The sequence below is a fragment of the Falco biarmicus genome, chromosome 1 (genome assembly GCF_023638135.1).
Source record: "Falco biarmicus isolate bFalBia1 chromosome 1, bFalBia1.pri, whole genome shotgun sequence".
NCBI classification, from domain to species: Eukaryota; Metazoa; Chordata; class Aves; order Falconiformes; family Falconidae; genus Falco; species Falco biarmicus.
The window spans coordinates 91,287,704-91,299,572 of NC_079288.1; the positions used below are offsets into that span (position 1 = coordinate 91,287,704).

The window sequence follows — 11,869 nt, forward strand, 5'->3', positions numbered from 1 at the left end:
GTCATGCCCTCAGCTGCGTTAACTAATACGAAGCACAGCAAAAGTGGGAAGAGGTGTTTGTGTGGATTGTACGTCTTCATAACCCAGTTAACGGTTAAAAACCTTTATTTTTTAAAATATTAATACCTAGTCCGTTCTTTACACTGAGAAACGAATATTCTCTATTACCACGTAACGTGTCCTTGTGTCGCAGTTTAAGAGCAGCTGGCAACTAAGTACCACGCAGCTGCTCGCTCACTCTCCCCTGCAGTGGGACCGGGAGGAGGATCGGGGGAAAAGGTAAAAGTCATGCATTGAGATAAGAACACTTTAATAATTGAAATAAAATAAAATATAATAATAACAATTGTCATGAAAAAGAGAGAGAGGGAGAGAGGAATAAAATCCAAAAGGAAAAAATAAAAGGTGACACACAGTCCGGCTGCTCACCACCCGCTGACCGATGACCAGCCAGTCCATGAGCAGCCATCAGCACCTCCTGGCCAACACATCCCCCGCCCCAACCCCCAGTTTATATACTGAGCATGATGTGCCATGGCATGGAATACCTCTTTGGCTAGTTGGGTCACCTGTCCTGGCTGTGTCCGCTCCCAATTTCTTGTGCCCCTCCAGCCCTCTGGCTGGCAGGGCCTGAGAAACTGAAAAGTCCTTGACTTAGTATGAACATTACTTAGCAACAACTAAAACCATCAGTGTGCTGTCAGCATTGTTCTCATCCTAAATCCAAAACACAGCACTGCACCAGCTACTGAAAAGAAAATTAACTCTGCCCCAGCTGAAACAAGGACACCTGGTAAAAAAAAAAAAAAAAAAAAAAAAAAACCAACGCACAACCAAGCTGTCTGCACAACCCCTGAGGATTTTACCACGTTGCATGGCTCTGTGGCTGTTCAGAACAACAGTGGGGATGGAGACTCTTCAGCAAGGTAGTGACATAGCTTATGGCCTGATGGATCTTAACTGACTGGTGAAAAACAGACGTTCCTTCAGGTAACAGGTCGACAGAGGTGACAAGGGTCAAAGCCTGTAAGGAGGAGTTAGAGCTGTTCAAACACCCAGATGAAAAGGTATGTTTGCGTGTTACATCCCTTCTTTTTCTAACATACTTCACTGAGAAGAAATACGATGGCTACAGGGACAAGACTGGTGCCCTCCCCAGAGCGGCGTGCAGGTGAAGCAGGGCGGGGGGCTGGGTGGGTTCCCGTGTGAAACAGGGCTGCCTCCGGCGGGCTGGGAGGTCAAACAGCTCGGCCACGCGTGTGCCAGAGTAATGCCTCCTGCACCAGAAAGGAGCAGGAGGGTGGGAGAAGCAGCATAGCACTAACTTTTATTAAAAACAGAACAAACTCTAATGCCTGAGATGCATATGGTGGCAACAGCAGCCCTCTGGCTGAGCATCCTCGGGGATCCTGAAAGGGGAAGGGAAAATGAATGAGAGATGCTATTTTACTTTCCTGGAAAGGGCTGCTGGTGGCAATGTGTGTCAGTCAAGAAGGCAACATGCCCAGACAGTTGTTAAAGCACTGTCTTCAGATGAAGAAGTCCTGCTTGTAATAGGCTTTTGAATCACTCGAAGACACTGGATGGAAACAGGAATTAAAATACAGCCTTTTCCCTTGAGATTTGTGGGAAGGATTTCCCCAGGAGCATAGTGGGGTTTAGTATCTTTGAACAAGCCCTGACATTAAACAGTGGTGGATCTTTGAGTATGAAGTCCTCTGGACCTTCTGTGTGCAGGCGTGTGTTCTCCAAGCAAGTTCAGCTTGTCACAAGGTACAGTGTTAGCGCTTACGGGGGACAGCTGGCCCAGAGCCGCGAAGGCCGGTACCTGCATTTCTGAGGGCTGTTGGCTGAAAACGCACCCTCTGCAAGCTGTGCTTCCACACAGCCGGGGATCTCACCCGCGGGGAAGCACCGTGTCGCTCTGTGGCATGCTCAGGGGACCCCGAGCCCTGCCTGGAAGCGGGTGCCTGGCTATCCTGAGCCCGCCGGATGGCTACGCCTCTTGACAGAGTCCTCAAGGCCATCACAGCTGCCCAACAGGCAGCTACAATTGCTATTTTTATTTTTTTACTTTTGAGGCAGCAGAAACAATGCACAAAATTAGAACTGGATGAAAGTAGAAGCCTTCTGGAGGGTTCTTGTGGGTTCATAGGAAGGGGGATTTGTCGACCTGTTGAGTGAGATAAAGCACTCCAAGCTCTGGAAGTGCTTCTAGTCATGCTGCTCTTTCAGTCGCACAGAGGAATGCCCTGAAGACCTCCCTGTCCTGAGGATACCGAGGAACCTCTAAGGCAGAGCTGATCAAGCCGGCAATGAAAGGGAAAGCTGCCTGTGCTGCCATCCGGGAGCGAAGGTAAGATGGTGTGGGGCGTTACCGCAGAAAACAATTCTGCAACCCTATAGCAGAGTGGGGTCTGGTTACTACTGATACTACAGCTACTGGGGATAAAGTACTGTTGAACTGGACTGTTCCCAGTTAGAGATAGGAAACACTCCTGCTTTTTTTTTTTTTTAATTTGCCTGTTACAGTATCCCATTTTTTTCCACGTGATGATTATGAAAGGAATGGAGTCCACACTCCAGAAATACCAGGACCCTTTGTCTCTGATGGACAAATTTCAAGCGTGCTTTGACTTAGGAACTGAGCTTAACATGAGAACTTAGAAAAGTACATGCAAGATCAGACACAAAGTCCAGCTACCACAGCAGCCTGTCTCCCCTCCATGGTCAGCAGGATCAGTGTGGTCAAGGAGCACAGGGCGGAGTGGAGATGGGGCAAGGGTACTTGTCCAACGTTGCCTCTACTCTGGCAATATACAGCTCAAGCACTTTCTGAGCTAGAAATGGCATTTCCTATTTAATAGTACAGAATTTGTCCAACTGCTGTTTGAATCTAGGCAGACTTTGGTCATCCGTTACATCTGATTATGCAAAAGGTTTCAAGATTTCTGAAGGGGAACACTGGCTCTGCAGCTCACTCCTCTGAGGAGGCAAATCAGTGAGAGGTAGAAGAATTATGAAAGCTTGTTAAATATCTTCATTCCCAAAGGGGTAACTAGTGCTAGGTCAATGCTGGGTCCAGCCAGCCAGCAGCTGGCTTCAGGGTGGCATCAGCACATTTTTCAAAGGGCCTTTTAGAAGGATATGATCTTGTCCACACAAACATCCCTTCAGCTCTGCTGGGGAACTGATTTATGGGTACAAATGTTACCATCAGGTGTTTGGGCCAGGAAACATGGCCATACATAGCCGTACAACTTGCAGGTGGAGCACCAGATTTGCTGGGTGTAAAGATTTTTCTGGTGGTCAACTCCATATTCAGTCCTGGAACATCAAGAGCCTCTCCAGCACTGAGGCTGGGTGGGGGGGGTAGTTGATCTCAGGATATCGGGATAGTTGGAGCAACGTACAGGTTCACTCACTAACTGGTGCTGGGCTGTGACAATTACTTAATTGCACTGATGAAGAGAAATTAGCGTAGGCAGTCAACTTTTTTAGTGGGTAGGTCTGAATCTCATGCACTTGTGCACATCCCCCAGTTAGCAGAGTTAATGTGTCCCTCAAGGGCTACGAGCATTGCAGAATGCAGCAGGGAGCTAGACATCTGGGCTCTGTTACAGGATTCTTGACACCGGATTCAAATGGAATCACAGAAAAGCAGGCAGGGCTGTGATGCAGCACATACGAGAGGCCCAGCAATTTTGGAAATGGCAGGGGCTGCTGGCAAAACACTTACATATTTCAAGATGTGGAAAGAAATACAAGCCAAAATGAGAAAACAAACAGGAAAATACATGCTACGGATGGTAAGGCAAGTGAAGCAGGATCAGCAACAGCCACCACCACAGCAAATAATCCATCACTGAGCAACACCTACTAGGTTATGTACCAGTGTTATATACAAGACGCCTGCGATACACTGTTACGAAACAGTTCGATAGGTTGTTAGCTAATCAAAGGTAAACCTCCTATTCCATTTTTTCTGATTTTCTCTCCACACCCATGTGCAATTTCTTTGCGTTATGTGAGTTCTAAAGCCTGTATATACTGCAGTCAGTTCCCAGGTCTGTAGCTGTTCTAATCAAATTTTTCCTTTTGAAAACACACCCAAAAAACCAAACCAAACCCAAAAGCAACAACCAAAAGAGGCATGTTTACATTTCTTCAGACCATAGGTTTTGCTTTGGAAAAGTAGTAACAACTTTGTAAACAGGCTTTGTTCTAAGCTGATCTAAGAAAAAGGAAACTTTATTTTTCCTTTAGGAAGACAGTAAGGAAATCCTATGCGTTTGTTTTGTTCTTAACTCTTTACCTAATAATGCCTAACATGCTGTTTGCTTTTCTAGAAAACATCTATTACATCTTCACGGAATTATCTATTACAGCTCCAGCATCTCCTCCAGACTAATGTAATGTAGTTTATTATCCACCCACACGACCCATGACATAAACATTAGGCCTGCTTTTGCTCCTTCACATGCGTTAGGGGAGCACATACTAACATGATACGCTTTGTATTCACACCATATTTCACCTTGGTTTATTATCCTGTCACTACAGGCTGGCCCAGCAGTCCTTTGCTGTTAGCTCTCATCTTCCTTGAGGCACCATTCACCACTTTTTTCCAAGTCCTATACGTATATATTAAACAATCACTAGTCGTTAACCCCATCTCCAGCAATAACCTATGGGTTTTCATGGTGATTTTCCTCCACTGGTGAAACTGATGACTAATTCCTGTTTTGTTCCTGTATTGTTAACCAGCTATTTATTCATGCAAGGCCTTCAGTGACAACTTGGTTCTTTTATGAGTAGACCAGCCCGAACTCAAGTAAACCAGAACTACCTGATCTCCTTTGCCCTCATGTTCACTCATTTCTTGGAAGAATATTTACAGGTCTCTAAAGCAGGATTTCCTCTTGTGAAACTGCAAGTCCTATTTAGCCACTTGTCCAACAACTCTCAGTTGTACTATGGCTCCTACCAACTTGCAATATGGGCATTACTGGTCCAAAGTTCCCTGGATCTCCACTAAATGCTTTCTAAAAACTGGTGTCATACTTGTGACCTTCCATTCCTCTAGCACTAAGGCAGTTTTGAGTGAAAAAATATAAAGTATGGTTCACAGTTCAGCCATTTCATCCTCGAGTTTCCTTAGAACTCCTTGGATGAATACCATCTGTCCTGTCATTTGTTTCAAAACCTTTTGCACTTGGATTTGAGGCAGATGATCCACCATGCCTCTCCCATTAAGAAGCTCTATAATGAAAACTTCCTGAAGCTCCTCTACAAGGTTATTTTGGGGTTGTTTTTTTTTTTTTTTAAAAAAAAAAAAAAGGTGTTTTCCTGAAATCTTGTCTAGGCATTGCTACTACATCTTAAGCATCTGTTGTCCCTAGGACAGCTTGGCAGGGCTCCTGGTTCTGATGTCCTGGTTTCGGCTGAGATAAGAGTTAATTTTTTTCCTAGTGGTGAGTGCAGTGCCGTGTTTTGAAAGAAGGATGAGAATAATGTTGGTAACACGCTGATGTGTTAGTTCTTGCTGAGCAGCGTTTACACTAAGTCAAGGACTCCTCAGCTTCTTATGCTGCCCTGCCAGCCAGGAGGCTGGGGGGATGCTCGAGGAGCTGGGACACAGCGGGGACAACTGACCCCAGCTGGCCAAAGGGATATTCCAGACCATATGGCATCATGCTCAGGATATAAACTAGAGGGAAAGCTGGCCGGGGGCTGCTGCTTGGGAGCAGGCTGGGCAGTGGTCTGCAGGCAGTGAGCAATTGTTTTTCATTTGAATCACCTGTTTTTCTTGGGTTCTATTTGGTTTTGTTATTTTCCTTTTCTTTACGATTTTTTTATTATGATTTTATTTTATGTTATTTCAATTATTAAACTGTTCCTATCTGAACCCACGGGTTTTCTTACTTTTACCCTTCCAATTCTCTCCCCCATTGGGCAGCGAGCTGCTGTGTGGGGCTTAGCAGCCGGCTGGGGTTAAACCATGACAGATGTGTTTGAAAGTTGTTATTAATCTGTCTGTTTTCTCAAACGCGCTGATGCTCTTTTTTTCCCTGCCACACGTTGCTGTGTCTGGCATATCAAGGTGCAGGTTTCTTCTGCTTTACTGGTTTAGAAATGACTTCAACTTTTCAAAGACTGCTGTCCTGTGTTTGTTGTTCTTTCATACCTTCTCTTTACCCACCTCAGTCTTATTTTTGGTGGTCTTTTGGTCTGCTTTACTGGGTGGTATGCCTTTGTGCTGGATGCCTAATGCAATGTGAGCAGTCTCCCTGATGCCTGCAACCATTTTGGGCGTCCCTTTTAGTTTTGATTTGAGACAGACCTCCCAGTTCACCTCCAGTGAAAAGTTTCCAGTGATTCATTTCATAAGATTGTCCATATTGAACACGGATGTGAAAAACTAATTTAGCTTTTCTTCTGTGGCCTTATCTTTTCTGAACATTCCTGTTATACTTTGATCACTTACTACTCTTTTCCAGTGCTAGTTCTTGCAGTGCTCACAGATGGGCATTATCTGAACGCCATGACCTGACATACCGTACTTTTTAAAGCTTAATTTGAAAGTAGTAATTTCCACATGCACTTCTCCATTTGTCTTTAATCTATACTCAACATCCTTCTTATCGAAAAGACAAAATGTTATTTTGTTTAAATTACTGATTATCTTTAGACCTGACAGCGTTCTGGGTTGATAGATGAGCCTGACGCAGAGCTTCGCCATGGCCTGCTGCAGCCCCCGCTGACACGGCGTGCACACGCGGTGATCTGTGTGCTGATGTGGGTCAGGCTAGTCAAGCAGTGCAATAGGATATTTGGCAAGAAAGAGCTCTGCAGCAGTCGGGATGTAGTTGCAAATGAGATCGTAAACAGAAGTAACCCACAGGTGGCTTTTCATAGAGCATCATTAGCACGTGGGACAACAGAGTGGCAACATTCGGCAGTTCTGCACCGATTTGTGCAGCAGTTGTGCTGAAGCTAAATTAGCCAATTACTGCTAAATGAAATAGAACCCAAAAGCCATTTTACCTCACTGAGGGAAAATATTAGAAGAGCTCCTTTACTCTGAATTACCTCAAGATATGCTCTTATTCTGACAGATATTTAAAATTCTGTAACCCATGCACCTGTCTAGGACACCTGAAGCATTGTATTTCTTTCCAGTTCTGAAGCACCTGAAGTAAAAAAAAAAAATCAAATAATCAAATTAGTCAATCTACTCTGATGCTACTGCTGCACTGCAGATTATTTAAATCTAATCAGAAAGACTTCTTGAAGCATCACTGCTCCGTTCAGGGAGCCTGAGAACTGAGGGGAAGTAGGTGATGGTGCATTTCTACAGAGAAATCTGAACAGAGTATGCTGAAAAATGACTGCGACCAGCATTGTCTCGGCTACACGCCGTGGCCGGGAATTGCCTCTAGTTGGAAGAATTTTTGAGCTGAGGATAAAGGTGCTGTAGGACGGCAGACTCTCTAGAGGAGAAAATGTTCCTGAGCACTGCATGTACTGCACACAGAACAACTGCTTCTCACTTCCAGTTTACGCCTGTGGCTTCCCAAAATCTGAGCTTGCAAAATGGAGCCACTGATCCTGCCTGCACCGAGTATCTCCAGCAGGTCCAACGTGAAACAGCAGCTGATCCTTCTGATGCTACTTTTAAGTGTCTCTGGGCACGGTGGGGAGCAAAAATCTCTGAGTTTCTAAGGCCTTCAAAGATTAGTACCTACTTTAGTATAAAAAATGTTTGAATTGTCTTTAGAGTACCTTACTTCCATACTTTCAGGAATACAGGAGTGTTTTTATCGAGGCTCTCAGTTTCAGAAAGTGCTATGTTGTCGTTAACCCACCACCGTGACGTTTCCCACGGTTATAGTGCTGAAATCACTTTTTATCTTACACACAGACAGTGATTGTACACAAGTTTATTTCAGAAGTTAATGGACAACCAAGAGACAGTTTAAAAAAACCAAAAAATAATTAAAAGTTGGAAGCCTGCCCTTTATAGCACTTAGTATTTCAGATATTAAACGTTCTCCAGTGCTGGGCTTTTAAAGGCTAGTAAAAGCTATTGCCTAGTACTTTACCTCAACAAAGTAAACTTGTTAGTTTAGCTGTGGGATCTCCAGTTTCTCACTTGCAAATATTTTAGATAGCTAGATTTAACTTTTAAATACACAAAAGGTTGAGTAAAAAAAACCCAAAAACCAAGAAAGAGTGTAACTGGCAATACTGTTGCCACGACAAACAGGGATATATCAGGAGCACACGTTCTCTGCAAATGCCTCCCCCCTTTTCTGCGGGAATCTATTGGCACGTGCAGAGATAACATTCCAACATTTTTCATGCTGTTCTGCAAGCTGTGTATTTTATGAGCAGCCACTAATAATGGGGGCCAGGGGAAGAGGGAAGGAGTAGGGAACATCTGGGAAGACATACCTCTAACCACATCTGTCTTGTAGCCAGCTTTCCTGTCCTGATACAGACAGCAGAAAAGGCCAGTAACCCTGAGCTCTGGGAGAGAAAGTTCCCACGATTCACTCATTATCAGCTAATACTTCTAAGACCTGTGCTTCAGTAGTTTGGGGAAAGAAAACAATCCAGGAATAATTATCAGCAACTTCAGTACTTAAAAAGATTATTCTTTGTTTTTCCCCCTCACAAGGTGGTAAAAGCAAATGCTAGCATAAGGAAAACATCAATTGCAACTAATGGTAATATATATGGGAGCGAGAATTGTGGTTAAAGAAGTTTAAGCTTCTGGATAAACTCCATGAGACAATGCGTTAAGAGACTCGCCATAGTTGCAGCAACAGTGATAGCTGAAGAACAACACGAAGCGCTATCCTGCACAGGGCTTCAGCATTCTGGGAGTACCCAGCCTCTCAGAAACGTCAATACAACAGCAATCATGTACAACATTTTATTACAAAATTGTTAAAAAAAGTAATACAATGCAATATACTACAAAATATAAGATCAGCTATTAGGCTACCGCCTTTGTTTTACTTAGCTATAAAGAAACACCTGGCTATCAGTCACTGAATTTCAACAAAACCATTAAATATGCAGAAACATTCCACAACTTTTTCTTCCTTTTTTTTTTTTTTTTTTTTTAGTTAAACTGAACTGTAGCAGCCCTTGGCTACTACTTACATTAAAAATAGAGGTCTCCCTACAAAGAACCACATTACCTATACACAATTCTGTACAGATTTTTATACTGAAGCTAACAATGAGCTGCACTTGAGTTCACATTCTTAGCAAAATATTGGATTTTGAGCATAAATCTTTACAGCAGGACGTTCCATTTATTCTTCATCCTCCTCTTCTTCCTCCTCTTCATCATCCTCCTCCTCCTCCTCCTCCTCCTCTTCTGGTTCTGCTTTCTTCTTAGATCCTGCAGGCCTACCTGGGCCCTTTTTCCCTGCATCACTCTTGCTCTTGGCACGATATGCTGCAATATCCTGCAAGAAAAATGCTGTTTAGTTACCACCAACAGAACTCTGAAGACCAATTTGTACTGTCTTCAGTAATTTAACAGTACTATACTGTGCGGATCAAATACAGTGTGTGCAGAAAAGTGAGCTTTCAACCTTGGGACTTTCGTGCTTACACCTCTTGACCAAGTAACACGCGATCTGGACAGGCATAATTTTATGCCTGCAGTGCTTTGGAGTATTGACTATGTATTTTACCAAGCAGGTGACCCATTTTCTGGAAGTATCTTACTGGTAAAACATCTAGACATGTAAAAACCACATCCAGGTTGACTGTAAGGGTTCCAGATACCTCCCCCACACCACACCTTTCCCTGCATTCTGAAGTCTGATGAAGGCTGACAAACATTTAGAATTACAAACCATGTGGTTTCGGTGCAAAACAGAAGTCGCATATTATCACTGACCTGTACAGCTTTAGCCATCCTTAGATCACTTTCACCGTACCTTTTCATATTTCTCCTTTAGTTTTGCAGCCTTCTGTTCATATGGCTGTTTATCTTTGGCTGACTGTTCAGACCACATTTCACCTAATTTCTTTGCTGTATCTCCAATAGACAAGCCAGGATGATCATTCTTGATTTTTGGACGGTGTTCAGAACAGAAAAGGAAGAAAGCAGATCTAAAATGAGAGACAGTGATTAAGTGTCAGACTATTAAACCTAGTACTTTCCGCACCCCCCCTTCTGGTCATAGAAATACTCACGGTGGTCTTTTAGGAGCATTGGGGTCCTTTTTCTTTCCCTTCTTCTCGCCTTTGGGAGGAACATAGTTTTTCATCTCCCTGTCATAACGAGCTTTGTCCCCTTTAGCCATTTCTTCAAACTTCCCTTTTTCCTTGCTAGACATTGTCTGCGAACACGCGGAGGGGAAAGAAGAGTCTGGATCAGATAAAGCACCCGGTGACCCACTAACGTGCGAGCAGCAGCTGCCACCAGGATCCTTCCCCAGCTGCCCGCAGCGGGGCGGGGGCCGGCTCGGCACGGCACGGCACGGCGGGGGCTCGGCCCGGCCCCACTCACCTTCCACCGCTCCGAGCACTTCCGCGAGAACTCGGCGAAGTTGACGGACGAGTCCGGGTGCTTCTTTTTGTGCTCCTCACGGCAGGTCTGCACGAAGTAGGCGTACGAGGACATCTTGCCCCGCGGCTTGTTGGGGTCGCCTTTGCCCATGGCGAGGTCGGCGGCGGGTCCCTGCGGGGAGGGCGGCAGCGTGAGGGGGGCGGGCGGCGCGGAGCCACGGCCGGGCGGGGCCGCGCCTCAGGCCGCTCCCGCCTCCCGCCCGCCGGCGCCTTCCCGCCCCAGCACGCCCCCTGCGGCCGCCGACCCCGCCCCGCCGCGGCCCCTCTCCCGCCCGCCCCGCGGCCCCTCCCGCGCCGCCGCCGGGCGCCACCACCCGCCACCCGCGGCGGCCCGAGCGGGCGGCCCCAACCCGCCCCGGCGGGGCCGCCCGCCTCCCGCCCCGCGCGGCCAGCCGCCCCCGCCCCGCCCGGCGGGAATCCCCTCCTCAGCCCCGGGCGCGCCGCCCGCCCGCCCGCCGCGGCCACCCCGCGCCCCCGCCGCGCCCCGGGCCGCTGCCGGCGGCACCCCCTCCTTCCCGCTCTCCCTCCCAGCGCCCTACCCGCCACCGCCGGCGGCGGCGAGAGGGGCTTCGCGGGGCCTTGCCTGGCTGGGTGGGGCGGCGGCGGCGGCTCGGGGCGCTGCTCCCTGCGCTGCTGCTGCAGCTGAATGGTGCCCCGGCAGCGCACTTACAGCCTCTTGTTTTCCACAGCCCTACCCGCCACAGCAACTTGACCCGCGGCGCCCGGGAACCCACCCCCCGCCACCGCGGATTGGCTGCCGCGCCGGTTCAAACTGCCTGTGGCCCCGCCCCCCGAGGCCGGCGCCGCCGGGGATTGGCCAGCCGCTGCTGTGGCGTCAGCGGCCGAGCAGCTCCTCGGCTAGGTCGAGCGCGAGGGGGTCGCTAGCGCTTATACTCGTTGGAACCGGTTGGGGTGAAGATAGCGGAGGGGTGGAACTAAGAGAGCTGGGCGGTGATTGGGGGAGGGGGACGGTTTTAAAAAACCGCGGGGGCCCCCGCCATTGGCCGCCGGGGGCTGTGCACGTTTTGATTGGGCAGAGCGGGATGCTGTAGCGTGGTTTAAAAATACAAAGGGAGCGAGGGCGGCCGGCGGGGCGGGCACAGCGAGAGGAGCCGCGGAAGGGGTCGGGCGGGGCGCGGGATCGGGGACCGGTCTGTGCTGGCGGCCTCGCGGGGCACGGCGGCGGGCGGCTGCCCTGGCCGCGGCCCGGCCGCCGGCAGAGCGTCGGTCCCCCTCCGGCGCTACCTTCCTCCTGCCCGGCGTGGGCCGC

General features: G+C 47.8%; 1 protein-coding gene across 2 annotated transcripts; it reads right to left on the minus strand.

Moving 5' to 3' along the window:
- Positions 1-8,927: 8,927 nt before the first annotated feature.
- Positions 8,928-11,344, minus strand: HMGB2 (high mobility group box 2). Of its 2 annotated transcripts, none has more exons than XM_056346880.1 (5): positions 11,183-11,344; positions 10,541-10,711; positions 10,225-10,370; positions 9,966-10,140; positions 8,928-9,485 (listed from the first exon to the last, which is right to left on the minus strand). In XM_056346880.1, the coding sequence occupies exons 2-5, from the start codon at positions 10,688-10,690 to the stop codon at positions 9,330-9,332; spliced, it is 627 nt and encodes a 208-aa protein (XP_056202855.1). In that variant the 5' UTR covers positions 10,691-10,711; positions 11,183-11,344; the 3' UTR covers positions 8,928-9,329. The 2 variants fall into 2 exon arrangements, with proteins under 2 accessions (XP_056202855.1, XP_056202864.1); XM_056346889.1 differs by having other exon boundaries at positions 11,270-11,296.
- Positions 11,345-11,869: the final 525 nt, after the last annotated feature.

Coding starts and splice junctions, on each gene's coding strand:
- HMGB2 (XM_056346880.1), bottom strand. CDS start 10,690: ATGGGCAAAGGCGACCCCAACAAGCCGCGGGGCAAGATGTCCTCGTAC. Junction 10,141..10,224: donor AATGCTCCTAAAAGACCACC/GTGAGTATTTCT, acceptor CTCTCATTTTAG/ATCTGCTTTCTTCCTTTTCT. Junction 9,486..9,965: donor TAAAGGAGAAATATGAAAAG/GTACGGTGAAAG, acceptor TTTTTCTTGCAG/GATATTGCAGCATATCGTGC.